This window comes from Sapajus apella, unplaced genomic scaffold (assembly GCF_009761245.1).
Source record: "Sapajus apella isolate SASKATOON/1434 unplaced genomic scaffold, GSC_monkey_1.0 scaffold175, whole genome shotgun sequence".
NCBI classification, from domain to species: domain Eukaryota; kingdom Metazoa; phylum Chordata; class Mammalia; order Primates; family Cebidae; genus Sapajus; species Sapajus apella.
The window spans coordinates 1003426-1022957 of NW_022437115.1; the positions used below are offsets into that span (position 1 = coordinate 1003426).

A 19532-nucleotide genomic window follows, 5' to 3' on the forward strand; every position below is an offset into this window, starting at 1 on the left:
TTTTTTTCTTTTTGAGACGGAGTTTCACTCTTGTTACCCAGGCTGGAGTGCAATGGCGCGATCTCGGCTCACCGCAACCTCCGCCTCCTGGGTTCAGGCAATTCTCCTGCCTCAACCTCCTCAGTAGCTGGGATTACAGGCACGCGCCACCATGCCCAGCTAATGTTTTTGTATTTTTAGTAGAGACAGGGTTTCACCATGTTGACCAGGATGGTCTCGATCTCTTGACCTCATGATCCACCCGCCTCGGCCTCCCAAAGTGCTGGGATTACAGGCTTGAGCCACCGCGCCCGGCCTTGTTCTTGTTCTATGTTTTTAGGACCCGCAGGATGTGGTAGCGTAGCGGTTAGAAGATAGACTTGGAAGTTAAAACAGGCTGAGGTTCAAATCTTCACTTTGCAGCTTCTTGCTATGTGATTTTGGGCCAAGCACTTCCTCCTCATTTCTTCTTCTGCAGGAGGGTCATGCTGCCAGAAGCCAGGACAGGACAAGGAGGCTGTAGAAGCAGAGTACTTACAAGTAGAATGGCAGAGCTTCTGGCCGGGCTCAGTGACTCACACCTCTAATCCCTGCACTCTGGGAGGCCAAGGCGGGTGGATCACTTGAGGTCAGGAGTTCAAGACCAGCCTGGCAAACATGGTGAAACCCCATTTCTACTAAAAATACAAAAATTAGCTGGATGTGGTGGTGGGTACTTATAATCCCAGCTAGTCAGGAGGCTGAGGCAGGAGAATCACTTGAACCTAGGAGGCAGAGATTGCAGTGAGCCGAGATGGTGCCACTGCACTCCAGCCTGAGCAATAAGAGTAAGACTCCATCTCAAAAAAAAAAAAAAGAAAAATAAAAGAAAAAAGTAGAGCTTCTTATATTCGAATGTACCAAGAGAACAAAGAGCCTTACAAGGTGTCTAGTTTTTTGTTGTTTTGTTTTGTTTTTTTGAGGCAGAGTCTCCCTCTGTCACTGGAGTGCTGTGGCGCCATCTCGGCTCATTGCAACCTCCACCTCCTGGGTCCAAGTGATCCTCCTGCCTTAGGCCCCTGAGTAGCTGGGATTACAGGCACCCACCACCACACCTGGCTAATTTTTGTATTTTTAGTAGAGACGAGGTTTTGCCATGTTGGCCAGGTTGGTCTCAAACTCCTAACCTCAGGAGATCCGCCCGCCTCAACCTCCCAAAGTGATGGAATTATTCAGGCATGAGCCATTGTGCCTGGCCAGGTGTCTGTGTTCTAAATCCGTATCTCTTTGTTATCAAATCTGCTCAGTTGTTGTTTTTTTTTCCATTATTTTATTGCATTTTAGGTTTTGGGGTACATGTGAAGAACATGGAAAATCGTTGCATAGGTACACACGTGGCAGTGTGATTTGCTGACCTCCTCCCCATCACCTACATCTGGCATTTCTCCCCTTGCTATCTCTCCCCAGCTCCCTACCCCCCACCGTCCCTCCCCTATTTCCCCTCAACTGACCCCAGTGTGTAGTGCTCCCCTCCCTGTGTCCATATGCTCTCATTGTTCAACACCCGCCTATGAGTGAGAACATGTGGTGTTTGATCTTCTGCTCTTCTGTCAGTTTGCTGAGAATGATGGTTTCCAGGTTTATCCATGTCCCTACAAAGGACCCAAACTCATCGTTTTTGATGGCTGCATAATATTCCATGGTGTATATGTGCCACATTTTCCTTATCCAGTCTATCGTCGATGGGCATTTGGGTTGGTTCCAGGTCTTTGCCATTGTAAACAGCGCTGCAATGAATATTCGTGTGCACTTGTCCTTATAGTAGAATGATTTGTAATCCTTTGGATATATACCCAGTAATGGGATTGCTGGGTCAAATGGAATTTCTATTTCTAGGTCCTTGAGGAATCGCCACACTGTCTTCCACAATGGTTGAACTAGTTTACGCTCCCACCAACAGTGCAAAAGTGTTCCTATTTCTCCACATCCTCTCCAGCATCTGTTGTCTCCAGATTTTTTAATGATCGCCATTCTAACTGGCGTGAGATGGTATCTCAATGTTGTTTTGATTTGCATTTCTCTGATGACCAGTGATGATGAGCATTTTTTCATATGTTTGTTGGCCTCATGTATGTCTTCTTTTGTAAAGTGTCTGTTCATATCCTTTGCCCACTTTTGAATGGGCTTGTTAGTTTTTTTCTTGTAAATCTGTTTTAGTTCTTTGTAAATTCTGGATATCAGCCCTTTGTCAGGTGGGTAAACTGCAAAATTTTTTTCCCATTCTGTTGGTTGCTGATTCACTCTAATGACTGTTTCTTTTGCTGTGCAGAAGCTGTGGAGTTTGATTAGGTCCCATTTGTCTATTTTGGCTTTTGTTGTCAATGCTTTTGGTGTTTTGGTCATGAAGTCCTTGCCTACACCTATGTCCTGAATGGTTTTGCCTAGATTTTCTTCTAGGGTTTTTATGGTGTTAGGTCTTATGTTTAAGTCTTTAATCCATCTGGAGTTAATTTTAGTGTAAGGTGTCAGGAAGGCGTCCAGTTTCTGCTTTCTGCACATGGCTAGCCAGCTTTCCCAACACCATTTATTGAACAGGGAATCCTTTCCCCATTGCTTGTTTTTGTCTGGTTTGTCAAAAATCAGATGGCTGTAGATATGTTGTGTTGCCTCTGAGACCTCTGTTCTGTTCCATTGGTCTATATCTCTGTTTTGGTACCAGTGCCATGCTGTTTTGATGACTGTAGCCTTGTAGTATAGTTTGAAGTCCGGTAGTGTGATGCCTCCCGCTTTGTTCTTTTTGCTTAGAATTGACTTGGCTATGCGGGCTCTCTTTTGGTTCCATATGAAGTTTAAGGTGGCTTTTTACAGTTCTGTGAAGAAGGTCATTGGTAGCTTGATGGGAATAGCATTGAATCTGTAAATTACTTTGGGCAGTATGGCCATTTTCACAATATTGATTCTTCTTAACCATGAACATGGAATGTTTCTCCATCTGTTTGTGTCCTCTCTTATTTCGTTGAGCAGTGGCTTGTAGTTCTCCTTGAAGAGGTCCTTTACATTCCTTGTTAGTTGTATTCCTAGGTATTTTATTCTCTTTGTGGCAATTGTGAATGGAAGTTTGTTCTTGGTTTGGCTCTCTTTAAGTCTGTTATTGGTGTATAGGAATGCATGTGATTTTTTCACATTGATTTTGTATCCTGAGACTTTGCTGAACTTGCTTATCAGTTTCAGGAGATTTGGGGCTGAGACAATGGGGTCTTCTAAATATACAATCATGTCGTCTGCAAATAGAGACAATTTGACTTCCTTCTTTCCTATTTGAATGCCCTTTATTTCTTTTTCTTGCCTGATTGCTCTGGCTAGAACTTCTAATACTATATTGAATAGCAGTGGTGAGAGAGGGCATCCTTGTCTGGTGCCACATTTCAAGGGGAATGCTTCCAGTTTTTGCCCATTCAGTATGATATTGGCTGTTGGTTTGTCATAAATAGCTTTTATTATTTTGAGATACGTTCCATCAATACCTAGCTTATTGAGGGTTTTTAGCATAAAGGGCTGTTGAATATTGTCAAAGGCCTTCTCTGCATCAATTGAGATAATCATGTGGTTTTTGTCTTTGGTTCTGTTTATGTGGTGAATTACGTTTATAGACTTGCATATGTTGAACCAGCCTTGCATCCCCGGGATGAAGCCTACTTGATCATGGTGGATAAGCTTTTTGATGTGCTGTTGCAATCGGCTTGTCAGTATTTTATTGAACATTTTTGCATCTATGTTCATCATGGATATTGGCCTGAAGTTTTCTTTTCTTGTTGAGTCTCTGCCGGGTTTCAGAATCCGGATGATGTTGGTGTCATAAAATGATTTGGGAAGAATTCCCTCTTTTTGTATTGTTTGGAATAGTTTCAGAAGGAATGGTACCAGCTCCTCTTTGTATGTCTGGTAGAATTCGACTGTGAACCCGTCTGGACCTGGGCTTTTTTTTGGGTGGTAAGCTCTTAATTGCTGCCTCAACTTCAGACCTTGTTATGGGTCTGTTCAGGGTTTCGGCTTCTTCCTGGTTTAGGCTTGGGAGGAGGCAAGTGTCCAGGAATTTATCCATTTCTTCTAGGTTTATTAGTTTGTGTGCATAGAGTTGTTTGTAATAATCTCTGATGATGGTTTGAATTTCTGTGGAATCTGTGGTGATATCCCCTTTATCATTTTTTATTGCATCAATTTGGTTATTCTCTCTTTTCTTTTTTATTAATCTGGCTAGTGGTCTGTCTATTTTGTTGATCTTTTCAAAAAACCAGCTCCTGGATTTATTGATTTTTTTGAAGGGTTTTTTGTGTCTCTATCTCCTTCAGTTCTGCTCTGATCTTAACTATTTCTTGTCTTCTGCTAGTCTTTGAGTTTTTTTGATCTTGCTCCTCTAGCTCTTTCAGTTTTGACAATAGGGTGTCAATTTTTTATCTCTCTTTGCTTCTCACGTGGGCACTTATTGCTATATATTTTCCTCTAGAGACTGCTTTAAATGTGTCCCAGAGATTCTGGTATGTTGTGTCTTCATTCTCGTTGGTTTCGAAGAACATCTTTATCTCTGTCTTCATTTCATTGTTTATCCAGTCAACATTCAAGAGCAAGTTGTTCAGTTTCCATGAAGCTGTGCGGTTCTGAGTTAGTTTTTGAATTCTGAGTTCTAACTTGATTGCACTGTGGTCTGAGAGACTGTTTGTTATGATTTCCGTTCTTTTGCATTTGCTGAGGAGTCATTTACTCCCAATTATGTGGTCACTTATAGAGTAGGTGTGATGTGGTGCTGAGAAGAATGTATATTCTGTGGATTTGGGGTGGAGAGTTCTGTAAATGTCTATTAGGTTTGCTTGGTCCAGGTCTGAGTTCAAGTCCTGGATATCCTTGTTAATTTTCTGTCTGGTTGATCTGTCTAATGTTGACAATGGGGTGTTAAAGTCTCCCACTATTATTGTGTGGAAGTCTAAGTCTCTTTGTAAGCCATTAAGAACTTGCCTTATGTATCTGGGTGCTCCTGTATTGGGTGCGTATATATTTAGGATCGTTAGCTCTTCTTGTTGCATTGATCCTTTTACCATTATGTAATGTCCCTCTTTGTCTCTTATGATCTTTGTTGCTTTAAACTCTAATTTATCAGAGATGAGAATTACAACTCCTGCTTTTTTTAGCTCTCCATTTGCTTGGTAAATCTTCCTCCATCCCTTTATTTTGAGCCTTTGTGTATCCTTGCATGTGAGATGGGTTTCCTGGATACAGCACACCGATGGGTTTTGGCTTTTTATCCAATTTGCCAGTCTGTGTCTTTTGATTGGGGCATTTAGTCCATTTACATTTAGGGTTAATATTGTTATGTGCGAATTTGATACTGCCATTTTGGTGCTAGCTGGGTGTTTTGCCCTTTAGTTGAGCTGGTACTTGTTGTTCCTTTATATGTGTAGAGCCTCTTTCAGGAGGTCTTGTAGAGCTGGCCTGGTGGTGACGAAATCTCTGAGTACTTGCATGTTCCCAAAGGATTTTATTTTTCCTTCACTTATGAAGCTTAGTTTGGCTGGATAGGAGATTCTGGGTTGAAAGTTCTTTTCTTTAAGGATGTTGAATATTGGCCCCCACTCTCTTCTGGCTTGTAGGGTTTCTGCAGAGAGATCTGCTGTGAGTCTGATGGGCTTCCCTTTGTGGGTAACCCAACCTTTCTCTCTGGCTGCCCTTAGTATTTTCTCCTTCATTTCAACCCTGGTGAATCTGACGATTATGTGCTTTGGGGTTGCTCTTCTTGACGAATATCTTTGTGGTGTTTTCTGTATTTCCTGGACTTGAATGTTTGCCTGCTTTGCTAGGTTGGGGAAGTTTTCCTGGATAAGATCCTGAAGAGTATTTTCCAGCTTGGATTCATTCTCTTTGTCGCATTCAGGTACGCCTATCAAACGTAGATTAGGTCTTTTCACATAGTCCCACATTTCTTGGAGAGTTTGTTCATTCCATTTTACCCTTTTTTCTCCAGTCTTGCCTTCCCATTTTATTTCATTGAGTTGATCTTCGACCTCTGATATCCTTTCTTCTGCTTGGTCAATTCGGCTGTCGATACTTGTGCATGCTTCACGAAGTTCTCGTGTTGCGTTTTTCAGCTCCATCAATTCACTTATATTCCTTTCTATTTTGTCCATTCTCGTTAGCATTTCGTCAAATCTTTTTTCAAGGTTCTTAGTTTCTTTGCATTTGGTTAGAACATGTTCTCTAAGTTCACAGAAGTTTCTTACTACCCACCTTCTGAAGTCTGATTCTGTCATTTCATCACACTCGTTCTCCCTCCAACCTTGTTCCCTTGCCGGTGAGGAGTTGTGATCCCTTGTAGGAGGAGAGGTGTTCTGGTTTTGGGTGTTTTTTGCGCTGGTTTCTTCCCGTCTTTAAGGATTTATCCACCTGTCGATTTTGTAGTTGCTGGCTTTCAGATTGGGTCTCAAATCTTTCAGATTGACATTCTGTTTGTTGATGATGAGGTTGTTTCTGTTTCTTGGTTTTCCTTCTGACAGTGGCCCCCCTGCTGTAGGTCTGCTGAGGTTCACTCCAGGCCCTGCTTGCCTGGGGTTCACCTGCAGCAGCTGCTGAACAGTAAGGGTTGTTACCAGTTTTCTTCTTCTGCTCTCTTTGTCCCAGAAGGATACCCGCCTAGTGTCAATCTGATCTCTCCTTTATGAGGTGTCTCTTTGGATATACAGGGGTCAGGGAGCTGCTTGAGGAGATGGTCTCTTCTTTATAGGAGCTCAAATGGTGAGCTGTGAGCTCTGTTGTTGTTCATTCAGAGCTGCTGGGCAGGTACGTTTAGGTCTGCTGCAGCAGAACTCATAAACTGCTTTTTGTTCCCAGGTGCTCTGTCCCAGGGATTTAGGGCTTTATTTATGAGTTTCCGTTATGCTGCTGCCTTCTTTTTTTTTTCCTTCAGACCTGCCCTGCCCAGCAAGGAGGCAGCCTAGTCACTGTCTGCCTGTAGAGGCTTTGCTGAGCTGCTGTGGGCCCTGCCCAGCTGCTGAGTGAACTTCCCTGCAGTCCTGTTTATATGGGTGTAGTTGGAACTGCTTTGGCGATGGTGGCCCGCCTCTGTTGAGGCAGAGTCTCTCTCTGCTGTGGTGGGTTGCCTTGGCAACAGCGGGCTGCCGCAGCAATGGCAGGTTGCCTTGGCAACAGCGGGCTGCCTCAGCATTGGCCGACTACCTCTGTCGGGGCAGGCTGCCTCAGTAATGGCGGACGCCCCTCCCCCACAGAGCTGGACCGTCCCGGGTTCAGCTGCGCTTGCTATGAAAGTCTCAATCCAGAGAGTTTCTGGTTGCTGTTCTTTTGTGGGGGTGGGACCAGCCGAGCCTGATCGCCTGGCTCCCTGCCTCAGAGCCTTTTTTAAGTTGGTGTTCCAGTCGCCTGTTGAAGAGACGCCGGGGTCTGTTTGTTTTCCCCTGCGGCCACTCACTGCGCTGGCTTAAAGATCGAGACCATCCTGGTCAACATGGTGAAACCCCGTCTCTGCTAAAAATACAAAAAATCAGCTGGGCCTGGTGGCGCATGCCTGTAATCCCAGCTACTCAGGAGGCTGGGGCAGGAGAATTGCCTGAACCCAGGAGGCGGAGGTTGCGGTGAGCCGAGATTGTACCATTGCACTTCAGCCTGGGTAACAAGCAAAACTCCAACTCAAAAAAAAAAAACAAACAGCGGCACTGAGGTTTGTGGTGCTTTTTTTTTTTTTTTTTGCCCTGGAATCTACTGTCCTGGTTCTCTGCTCAGTCCCATTTTTAAACAGACAAATGGGCGACTTCCCGTGGCTCCAATCGCCAGCCAAAAGGGCACCCGGACCAGTGTATTGTGTACGGAGAACCGCTGCTCCGGGGCGCCGACAAAGCAGCCGCGCAGGGCAAAGCAGCGGCGCTGGCCGGCACAGCCGCACTGGCCGAAACAGCCACGCTGGTGACCTGTGGAGCTCCTCCGCCTGGGAATTGCCTAGTCTGTGGGCAGTAAAAATGCGGCGTCCACTCACCCTCTGCACTTTCACTGGGAGCTGCAACCCTGAGCTGTTCCTATATGGCCATCTTGGATCCTCCCCCCAAATCTGCTCAGTTTTAAGTAACATACTCAAAATCTATTTTGCTCTTTTATTTTATGACTTGGTAAGAGATGTTCTATAATTGTTTTCCAAATTTTATGGAAATACCTTCCATCTGCCCAAAGGTGCCAGAGAGTCATGCCTATGAGCCCTGGGCCTCTCCTGATGTCCTGCGAGGCCACCGTGTTCCCATACCTCAGGGTTGCCCTACCCTACTCCAGAGGCTCTCAGGCCCCACCCCGGAGCCCTCTGTGTGGAGCTGCCTTCTCCCTGCCAGTTCACCTGTAGCCCTGCAGATCTGCTGTGCCGAGCCTCTCCTGGGACCCAGGTCAGTTCCCTCCTGCTGCCCTGCAGCCTGTGTGGGACAGTGGGTGGTCTGTCTTTCTGACCTTCTCTCCCAGCCCTGGGACTGGAGAGGTCAAGATTAAGCATGGGGATGTGTCCTTACTTGGCCAGACTTTCAGAAAAGGAAGTCGTCTGTTCCTCTAACCAGAAGACTTCTTTGAACTGTGACCGTTTTATATTCCTTTCTTGATAGAGGCAGAAAGTTCATCTCCACCAACCTGACGCCCACCTGGAGTGCACTTCCCCAGGATGATGGCCCAGAATGGAGGCACTGGCCTCCTTTTTTTTGCCTAAACCACTGCTAGAAACCTTTTATAAACCACGGGCCTTAATGTGTATCATTAAGTCACGGGTGTTTTATTAATTGTCTGCAACTGACTTTGAGACAGTTTTTCTACCTTGTTAAGTTTAAAAGAATTGGGATAATTTATTAAGTTGCCACTTAATAGCACTTTATACTATTTTAGCTTTAATTTCTTCACTTTTTAACAATGTGATTCATTACAAGTCATATTTTAAATTCTTTTTTTTTTCTTTGACACAGTCTTGCTCTGTCACCCAGGTTATAGTGCAGTGGCACGATCTCTGCTCACAGCATTCTCCGCCACCCAGGTTCAAGTGATTCCCCTGCCACAGCCTCCTGAGTAGCTGGGACTACAGGTGCGAGCCACTATGTCTGGCTAATTTTTTTGTATTTTAGTAGAGACGGGGTTTCACCATGTTGGCCAGGATGGTCTCGATCTCCTGACCTCGTGATCCACCCGACTCAGCCTTCCAAAGTGCTAGAATTACAGGCGTGAGCCACTGTGCCCAGCCATTAAATTAATTCTTAATTGTCTGCAGTTGTGTTTTGTGTAAATATTTACTGACTACCTTTTAAAGCATAAATTTTGAATATTATTAGATATCAACAGCCACATCCTTAAAAAAATAAAAAGCAAGAGTTTTAATTTAAAAAGAGCCTTAATAGGAATGATTTTCAATGAACTGAAACCAAACCAAAAGTGAAATGGATCATTTAAAAAAAAAAAAAAAGAAAAGAAAAAGAAAAACCTTTCCCCACGTGCTAGAATCTCCTGGGGTCATTGTGGTAGAGCGTTAGCTCATGGTGATCTAGAAATAACTCAGTAACTGTTTGCCTTTCTATCCCATGCTATCTTAACCTGGCTGATGGATGCTGTTGGCTTTGGATCAGCCCTGAGCGTGGAGCTGAGCAACTGACTTGAAATCTTCCACTGTGAGTCATGGAGGCTTTCTGCATGTGAAGGACGCTGAGCAGGAAGGGCTCCTCTCTGCCTGCAGTTCTAGTGAGTGGACCAGCACCAGGGGCTCTCCAGGACTGCCCCTCCTCCGTCACCTTCCCTGCCTCTCTAGGACAGGGCAGCCACGTCTGTACACCTTGGCCTTGGTGCCCTCAGCTTTTAAAGCACGTTTCTTCTGTTTCCTTTCTTCTGTTGCAGCGTCTACCTGAACTAATTCAGACCACCTACTTCTCTAGCAGGTTAGAGAACTCTTAAGTTCATGAGATGAACTTAACTTGGGGTTCGGTGTCTCTGTACCTTTTTTTTTATTTTATTTTTTTATAGAGGTGGGGTCTTGCTGTGTCATCCAGATTGGTCTCAAACTCCTGGGCTTAAGGGATCCTCCTGCCTTGGCCTCCCAAAATGCAGGGATGATAAGCCTGAGTCACCACACCCAACGTCTGTTTCTTATATTTGAAATTTAGTGAGACAGATGTTACCTAAATTGAGCGATACCTTTAGAGATCTAAGCTCACGTTTCTGCTATCGCTTGTATTTGATCATCTTTTGACAGATTTTTCCCCATTATATGTGTCAGATTTAAATACCATGTTTATATGTAATACAGGATAGATTATTTTTTGGATGAATTTTCCTTGGACAAGTGGTAAAGATGAAAATGGCAGCCAGGCATGGTGGCTCGTGCCTATAATCCCAGCACTTTGGGAGGCTATCAGGCAGATCACTTGAGGTCAAGAGTTCGAGACCAGCCTGGCCAACATGGTGAAACCCTGTCTTTACTAAAAATACAAAAATTAGTCGGGTGTGGTGGCATGTGCCTGTAATCCCAGTTCCTCGGGAGGCTGAGGCAGGAGAATCACTTGAACCCAGGAGGTGGAGGTTGCAGTGAGCTGAGATTGCGCCACCGAACTCCAGCCTGGGCGACAGAATGAAACTCTGTCTCAAAAAAAAAAAAAAAGAAAAGAAAAGAAAATGGCTAGTCTTTTGCTGCAGAGGCTCTGACACCAGTACCTGTAATAACAACAGGAAAAACTGGTCTTTAAAGCCAAGGAGAGAGTGTAACTGATGGCCCCACCAGCATGTCTGCCTACTCTAGCCTGCTTCTGGGCAGCAAGGCTAGCAGGGGCCCCAATTCCAAGCCCCTCCTTTCCCCTCCCACCACAGCTTTCTCCAAGCCTTAGAAATCACCCAGGACACTACACTGAGTTTTCTTTTATGGTTATATGTTGGTTGAGAACAAAGCCGGTCGGTTAGTAAGTGGAATTCTGTAAGCCTGAATATTTAGCTAATAAATAGCAAATTCGTATTAACCACAGAGAACATCCTAATAGCACTTACAACTACAAGGATGAAGCTGGAGGATTGCTTGAGGCCAGCAGTTCGAGACCAGCCTGGGCAATAGAATGAGACCTGGTCACTATTAAAAATTAAAATAAAGACATTAACCAGGTGTGGTGGCATGCACCTGTGGTTCCAGCTGCTCAGGAGACTGAAGCAGGAGGATCACAAGCCCAGGAGTTTGAGGCTGCATTGAGCCATGATCACACCACAGCACTCCAGCCTGGGTGACAGAGCAGGACCCTGTCTCAAAGGAAACAACAAAACAAAACAAAAACACCACAGAAGTTACAGTGCACATGAAAAGCATGTCATTGATCTTACATTCAGCAAGGAACAAGTCAGGCTCCAAAAAGACTATGCTCTTTGGTTTTGGGGGGTTTTTTTGTTTGAGATAGTCTTACTCTATCTCCCAGACTGGAGTGCAGTGGTGAAATCTCAGCTCACTGCAACCTCCACCTCCCGGGTTCGAGTAATTCTCCTGCCTCAGCCTCCGGAGTAGCTGAGATTATAGGCATGCGCCATCACGTCCAGCTAATTTTTGTATTTTTAGTAGAGATGGGGTTTCACTGTGTTGGCCAGGATGGTCTTGAACTCCTGACCTCAAGTGATCCACCTGCCTCAGCCTCCCAAAGTGTTGGGATTATAGGCGTGAGTCACTGCGCCCGACCAGAAAGACTATGCTCTTTGGATATGCAGGGTAGAGGACTGAGGGTGGGCATGGCACAGGCCTTGTAGACTTCCCTACAGGGGTGTTTGGAGTTAAAGTGGCACAAAAGAAGGTGAGAGACATGGAGGAAAAAGGGTCTGTGGCTTTTCCCCAAATCCCCACTATCTGTGTTTCTATTACGCACCCACACTCTCTGTCTTTGGTCTGTAACTAGCACTGGGCGTCCCTTCCAGCAAGACAATGGCTGTGCTCAGGCAGCTGGCGCTCCTCCTCTGGAAGAACTACACCCTGCAGGTGCGTCCAGAGCCCGGAGGGAGGTCAGCTGCATGCCCAGTCCAGGGGCTCCTGAATGCCCCTGCTTCTTGAGGGAAGGGCTGTCTGAATGCCTCTGTTTCTGCCTTGCAGCCCATCAGTGTACCCTGTTGTATCTCTTCCAGAAGCGGAAAGTCCTGGTGACGGTCCTGGAACTCTTCCTGCCATTGCTGTTTTCTGGGATCCTGATCTGGCTTCGCTTGAAGATTCAGTCAGAAAATGTGCCCAATGCCACTGTCTACCCGGGCCAGTCCATCCAGGAGCTGCCTCTGTTCTTCACCTTCCCTCCACCAGGAGACACCTGGGAGCTCGCCTACATCCCTTCCCACAGTGACGCTGCCAAGACTGTCACCGAGACTGTGCGCAGGGCACTTGGGATCAACATGCGAGGTGAGATGCCCTGGGTTTCTTAGCGCCAGACCTGATGGTGTCTTCATGGGTCTGGGCAGGCAGGGGTGAAGCCCAGGGTGTGTGAAGCAGCTGGGTAAGAAACTCACCCTGTCCAAACTTGGCCTCTCCTTCCTCCTGAGTCACTAGTTCAACCTGTAAAAGCCACTGCTTTCCCTTAAACCTCTGCCTGCCTGTGAGTAAATAGCCGTCTTTCCTTTGGTTCTGATAGCACCCCACTAAAGGGACCCTGGTGATATTTTAACCCGTGGGGCAGAACAGGTTAGAAAATGCACCTGCCAGGCTGGACGTGGTGGCTCACTCCTGTAATCTCAGCACCTTGGGAGGCTGAGGCGGGTGGATCACAAGGTCAGGAATTCGAGACCAGCCTGGCCAACATAGTGAAACCCCATCCTATTGAAAATACAAAATTAGCTGCGTGTGGTGGCACACCTGTAATCCCACCTACTTGGGAGGCTGAGGCAGAAGAATCACTTGAACCCAGGAAGCAAAGGTTGCAGTGAGCCGAGATTATGCCACTGCACTCCAGCCTAGGTGACACAGTGAGACTCCAATCTCAAAAAAAAAGAAAAGAGAAGAGAAGTGCAGTGGCCTCAGGCTCCTTTCTGTCACCTCGTTTTGTGAAAGGCATCACTGGTCTCCAGGCCTCTGTGAACAGCGTCTGATAAGGTAGATAAGGAAAGTAGCAGATATTTGGGACTTAAACACAGTCTCACAGAAAAAGGGAAAAAAGAAAATGAGGTTTTTGCTTTCTTGATGACATTAAGATGACGAAGTCATCAAGTCCATCTGCCATCAAGTCCTCTCGGTGGCTGAGCCACCTGGGGAATCCCTGGACTTCTCTGTGGCCATGCCTCATTGTGCAATGGGACTGGGGCTGGCCGCCCACCTGTCCAAAGCCGTGAGGGCCCCGTGGAGCAGCAGGTATGGCAGCCTCAGCAGTACCAGGCCCTGGAACTGCATCTGATAGTCAGCAGGGGAGACAGGACTTTACAGAGATGCCTGGGTGGACTTAAGCCAAGGAAAGCCCTTTTGTGACAAGGGCAGGGAAGAGTTTGAGTGTGTAATGCCAAGAATCTTTTCTGGGATTTTGGGTGGGCAGCTCTGAAAACAGTGATGAGAAGGCCTGAGGAGGGGAACTCCCGCTGCCTGTGTGCTCACCGTTCCTAAACCCCTGCTGCTGGGATGAAACCTGTCGTCCATTTCCCCTCCTCATTTGGACATCTACCTCCCAGGCTTTAATTCCGTATAGCAAACACTCAGAGGAAGTGCCTTGGTCTCTCACAGAGTGACCATGGTAAAACATTTTCTGAATTGTAAAAGAATGTCGGATGATAGAGAAAGCCTTTGAGACACTCTGAGTTAGTGTCCACTGCATTTCTAAAAACACACCATTCTGCTTTTGCAAGAGAAGCCACTCTGGGCTGCAGAGCCCAGTGCAGGGTAGACTGTGGGTTTGCACTTCTCGCCCTTGCTGCCAGCCCTGCCTGGAGCCTCCAGTTCTGTTCTGAAGCCAGGCAGGAGAACCCACTGCCTGGGGCTCTGACCCTGCCGTTCTGCCCTCCTTGATGGCAGCTGTCTCTCTGACAAAGATGAAAGCTGCCTTGAGTCTCAGGAAGGGTTTACAAAGCCCTAGAGCGTTTGCCGTCTTTCATCTGCCGGTGACCTAAACCATCCAGATTTCTCAAGCAGGAGGATGGATTGGGCAATCGCAGCTCCCGTGCTCTTTCTCTGCAGTGCATGGCTTTCCCTCTGAGAAGGACTTTGAGGACTACATTAGGTATGACAACCGCTCATCCAGCGTGCTGGCCGCCGTCGTGTTCGAGCACCCCTTCAACCACAGCAAGGAGCCCCTGCCGCTGGCGGTGAGACTTGTGTCAGTCCTTGCTCATCAGCAAGGCCTCCGCTCCCTCCCATGTCACTAGTTCAATCTCTAAAAGCAAATCCTTTCCCTTAAGCCTCCACCTGCTTTCGAGTAAATAGCAGTCTCTCCTTTGCGCCCAATAGCACCATCACAGTCCCCACCAAGAGGACCCTGGTGACATTTTAACACATGGGGCAGAACAGGGTAGAAAATGCACCTGCCTGCAGTGGCCTCAGCCTCCTTTCTGTTCCCTCGTTTTGTGAAAGACATCACTGGTCTCCAGGCCTCTGTGGACAGAGTCCAATAAGATAGATAAGGGAAGTAGCAGACATTTGGGACTTAAATACGATCTGGCAGAAAAAGGAAAGAAAGAAAGTGAGATTTTTGCTTGCCTGATGGCATTAAGATGAGGAAGCCATCAAGTCCATCTAGCCTTGCAGTTGGCGGCCCTCCAGGGATCCCGAACGCTTGCTGGCACTTGGATTAAGAGAGGAATGGCCAGGAAACACCCCCCAAAAGGTGCCCCTTTGGGGCTCCCTGCTCCTGCTGGGACAGGGACCACTCAGTGTGACATTCCAGGGCCCCTTGGACATTCTCAGAGGCGGGGGAGTGGTAAGTTCTCGTCTTTGCCAGCCTAGGTGGTGACAGTCCCCCAGGCACTCTCCTGCTCCACACTGTTGTTTGCCCCTCTGTCTGGATCTCTCGGAACAGCTGGTTTTCTCTTTGTTTCCACAGGTGAAATATCACCTGCGGTTCAGTTACACACGGAGAAATTACCTGTGGACGCAAACAGGCTCCTTTTTCCTGAAAGAGACTGAAGGCTGGCACACTACTTCCCTCTTTCCTCTTTTCCCAAACCCAGGACCAAGGGAACCTACGTCCCCTGATGGTGGAGAACCTGGTGAGAAGCTTACTTAGGGTTCGTGTTAGCAGCCCGGGCTGCTGAGTAGTGACAGTTACATGGGGCAGCCCCACCTTGCAAAAGTAGTCCGTCCGTCCGTCCTTCCTTCCTTCCTTCCTTCCTTCCTTCCTTCCTTCCCTCCCTCCCTCCCTGCCTCCCTCCTTCCTTCTTTTCTTTTCTTTTCTTTTCTTTCTTTTTTTTTTTTTTGAGATGGATTCTTGCTTTGTCGCCCAGGCTAGAGTACAGTGGTGTGATCTCGGCTCACTGCAACTTTCGCCTCCTGGGTTCAACTGATTCTCCTGTCTCAGCCTCCTGAGTAGCTGGGATTACAGGCACCCGCCACTGTGCCTGGCTAATTTTTGTATTTTTAGTGGAGACGGAGTTTCACCATCTTGGCCAGGCTGGTCTTGAATTCCTGACTTCGTGATCCACCGCCTTGGCCTCCCAAACTGCTGGGATTACAGGCGTGAGCCACTGTGCCCAGCCCAAAGTATTTCTTGAAGAAATAGCTTTCAGAAACATTTACTCTTGTTTATAGAAAAAGTAAAACATCCAGCATAACTGGTTTCTGAAAGACTAAAGTAATCCTTGAAGATAGCAAAGGCTCTCTCCCTATATCCCGGAAGAAGTGCTCTTGTATGAAACGCTTGTAATTCAGCTTTTAAAAGCTTCAGTTTGAGTCCTTGGGGCTTGGTTTACCTTTTTCTTCTCTTCCTGGCCTTCTCTGTGTACAGACTTACTGGCTTTTTTAGCTCCTTGGCCCTTGTGCACCTGATCCATGGTTTGACAGAATCAGTGTGGCGTTCATGGAAGCCAGATCTTGGTTACTCTGATGCCCCGCTGGTTTTTCTTAGTCTGGACTTGAGCAGGCAGTTGGAATGTGTGCCTCTTCTGAAGCACAGACCTGTGCTGGAACTGAGCTAGGGACAGCCAAGAGGTGACTCAGATCCAGGACTAGGCTTAGCTGCCCAAGACCCTGACTGCAGGTTCTGGGTGGAAGTCCAGGGTGTTCTGGAGAACGCCGTATTTCACGGGTCTGGCAGGAGACAGAACTCACGGAAATTTGCTATGGGAAGTCACAGCAACGTCCCGTCCCTTCATGAGCCATGACTCTGAAACACAATCACCAGGCAGGCAGGAGGCAGCACGTTTGCAGCCAGTGCTTAGTGATGTCCCTTACCAGTGCCAGGGCTGCCACCAGGCTAATGCTCTAGGGTAAGATATTACATCCAGAAAAAGAACTGAGGCCAGGCGCAGTGGCTTACTTCTGTAATCCCAGCACTTTGGGAGGTTGAGGCGTGTGGATCACTTGAGGTCAGGAGTTTGAGACCAGCCTGGCCAACATGGTAAAACCCTGTCCCTACTAAAAAATACAAAAAAACTAGCCAGGCGTGGTGGTGGGCACCTGTAATCCCAGCTACTGGGGAGGCTGAGGCAGGAGAATCACTTGAACCTGGGAGGTGGAGGTTGCAATGGGCCAAGATTGTGCCATTGCACTGCAGCCTGGACAAGAACAGTGAAACTCCATCTCAAAAAGAAAAGAAAATAAACTAAGATGAAAAAGGCCTGGTGTGGGGTGTGAGAGGCCCCAGAGTGAGACCCTGGACATGTCTGAGCCTGGGGCTCAGGAGAAGCTGTGTCTAGCCATCACACAGTTTGCCTGCAGCCTGCAGCAGGGGATGCTGACTGCTGAGACTGGGGGCCAGCTTCCTCAGCTTCCTCCTGTTTTTGGGGAACAATTCCCTAAACTTGGAAGCAATAGAAAACCAATCTCAAAGGAAAAGACTGACAGATTTCAGCATGTATAAACTGAAAATTTGCCAAACACAAAAAGGCCTAATGGTAATTTTTTTTTTTTTAAGTGTCTAGGAGACTGGGGAAAATCTTTGTAGCAAATGACACAGAGCAAATACCTTTTTTTAGAAAAAAAAAAAAAAAAAGTTTTTTTTATTAAGAAAAGTCAGTTAGTCCTTAGCAGCGCAGAGAACCTGAGGGGGAAGAAAAGTTGACAGGAAAAACCAGCTCCTAGGAAAGTCCCAGGAGATAGAAAGGGTGTGAGGCTGGCATGAGCAGGGACGGGTCAGTGCTAGCCCCAGTTTCACCCCCAGATGTCCATGCCTTAGACTCACTAACACGCCTGATGAGAATTTAGTCCTTAAGGCTGGGCACAGTGGCTCATGCCTGTCATCCCAGCACTTTGGGAGGCCGAGGCAGGTGGATCATCTAAGGTTAGGAGCTTCAGACCAGCCTGGCCAACATGGTGAAACCTTGTTTTTACTAAAAAACAAAACAAAACAAAAAATAGCCAGGAATGGTGGCACACATCTGTCATCCCAGCTACTCAGGAGGTTGAGGCAGGAGTATCACTTGAACTCAGGAGGCAGAGGTTGCAGTGAGCTGAGATCATGCCACTGCAGTCCAGCCTCAGTTAGATGGCAAGACTCTGTCCCCAAAAAAACAGAAGTGGCATGTGTGTGACTTTTGCGTGTTGCGTTAGTTACAAAGTGGAAGTGACAATCACATCACTCTTCCCATTTGCTGTCCGTGTGCATTGCGTTTCCTCCCTTCTCCTGTGGGCCCACTGAGCAGCCACGGGGGTCCTGAGCTGAAGTCACTCTGTTGCCCCAAGCATCCCTTCCCCTGTGGACCCCGTGCACCTGGCCCTCTGCCCTTGAGAGCAGCTCCTCGAGGTGGCCGGGCCATCCTCTGCTCCCACACCCAGGGTACATCCGGGAAGGCTTCCTGGCCGTGCAGCACGCCGTGGACCGGGCCATCATGCAGTACCATGCCGATGCTGCCACACGCCAGCTGTTCCAGAGGCTGACAGTCACCATCAAGAGGTTCCCGTACCCGCCGTTTATTGCGGACCCCTTCCTTGTGGCCATCCAGTACCAGCTGCCCCTGCTGCTGCTGCTCAGCTTCACCTACACTGCGCTCACCATTGCCCGCGCTGTCGTGCAGGAGAAGGAGAGGAGGCTGAAGGTGACTGCTTGCATCAGCTTCCCAACACTCTAGAAACCGTGCTGTCCTGTGGAGGCCATGTCCAACACCTTGGCGTTTTAGTATTATTTTTTTCTTAAAGACGGGGTCTCACTGCCACCCAGGCTGGAGTGCAGGGGTGCAAACACTTCTCACTGCAGCCTCAACCTCCCCTTGCTTAAGTGATCCTTCCACCTCAACCCCCCAAGTAGCTGGGACTACGGGTGTGCACCACCACACCCAGCTAATTTTTTGTTGTTGTTGCAGAGATAGTGGTCTTTCTGTATTGCTAAGGCTGGTCTCGAACCCTTGGCTCAATAAATTCTCCCATCTCAGCCTCCCATAGTGCTGGGAGAACAGGCATGAGCCATTGCACCTGGCCAGGGACTCTTTTTGAGGCTGTCCTGTCATTGATTGGCTTGGTGCCTTAAGTAACTTTCATAAAACTGTGCAGCATTGAGGGAGTCAGCAGTGGGCTACAAAATGATTCTGGGGAAAAAAACACTATGTGCACATAGACTTGTGCAGATCCACAGATCAAACAGGGAAAACGCGAAGTGGTTACTGAACCTAACAGTGGGACTGTGAGAGACTGTAGTGCTCCTGTTCCCACATAGGAGAGGGCTGGCCCTGGTCACTGGCACGCGCCTGGAATCCCAGCACTTTGGGAGGTCAAGGGGGGCGGATCACTTGAGGTCAGGAGTTGAAGACCAGCCTGGCCAACATGGTGAAACCCCGTCTCTACTAAAAATACAAAAATCAGTTCTCATGGTAGTAGACACCTGTAATCCCAGCTACTCGAGAGGCTGAGGCACAAGAATCACTTGAACCCGGAGGTGGAGGTTGCAGTGAGCTACGACTGCATCACTGCACTCCAGACTGGGGGAACAAAGCAAGACTTCGTCTTAAAAAAAAAGAAAGAAAGACAAATGAGGAGCTGAATTTTTAGCTTTATTTTTAATTAGCTTCAGTTGAAATGGCCACACCTGGCTGCTGACTGCCATACTGGTCAGTGCAGCTGCCCCAGGACTTCCCAAGCACTGTGGTCAGTGGAGGAGCTGGGTTTCCTCCTCACCACTCCTGACTCCTTGACTGAGCAGGTGAGAAGGAAGGTGTGGTCAGAGCCGCCCCTTCGCTGCGCCTCATCCTTCACCTCAGAGGTTCTGGGCCCCACCTTTCAGAGTAGGGGAGGATGAGGGAATGAATGGCTGTGGGTCCATAGCTACGGTCTGATCTGGGGTCACATCTGACAGTCAACGAGGCTGGTGTTGGTGTGGTTAGAAACTAGCAGTCTCAGGCCGGGCGCGGTGGCTCAAGCCTGTAATCCCAGCACTTTGGGAGGCCGAGGCGGGTGGATCACAAGGTCAAGAGATCGAGACCATCCTGGTCAACATGGT

General features: G+C 47.6%; 1 protein-coding gene across 3 annotated transcripts in view; it reads left to right on the top strand.

Annotated features, from left to right (window-relative positions):
• The window catches only part of LOC116542923 (ATP-binding cassette sub-family A member 3), a 71808-nt gene that overhangs the window by 10561 nt on the left and 41715 nt on the right, over window positions 1–19532 (top strand). The window contains exons 2-9 of one of the 3 annotated variants that reach the window (XM_032268150.1): window positions 8182–8384; window positions 9597–9708; window positions 9862–9902; window positions 11886–11965; window positions 12109–12373; window positions 14129–14256; window positions 14991–15156; window positions 17879–18138. In XM_032268150.1, coding sequence (XP_032124041.1) covers window positions 11912–11965; window positions 12109–12373; window positions 14129–14256; window positions 14991–15156; window positions 17879–18138 — 873 coding nt within the window. In that variant the 5' untranslated portion in view covers window positions 8182–8384; window positions 9597–9708; window positions 9862–9902; window positions 11886–11911. Of the gene's footprint in view, window positions 1–8181; window positions 8385–9596; window positions 9903–11885; window positions 11966–12108; window positions 12374–14128; window positions 14257–14990; window positions 15157–17878; window positions 18139–19532 lie in introns of all 3 variants that reach the window. The other 2 variants (XM_032268149.1, XM_032268151.1) reach the window with 2 other exon arrangements.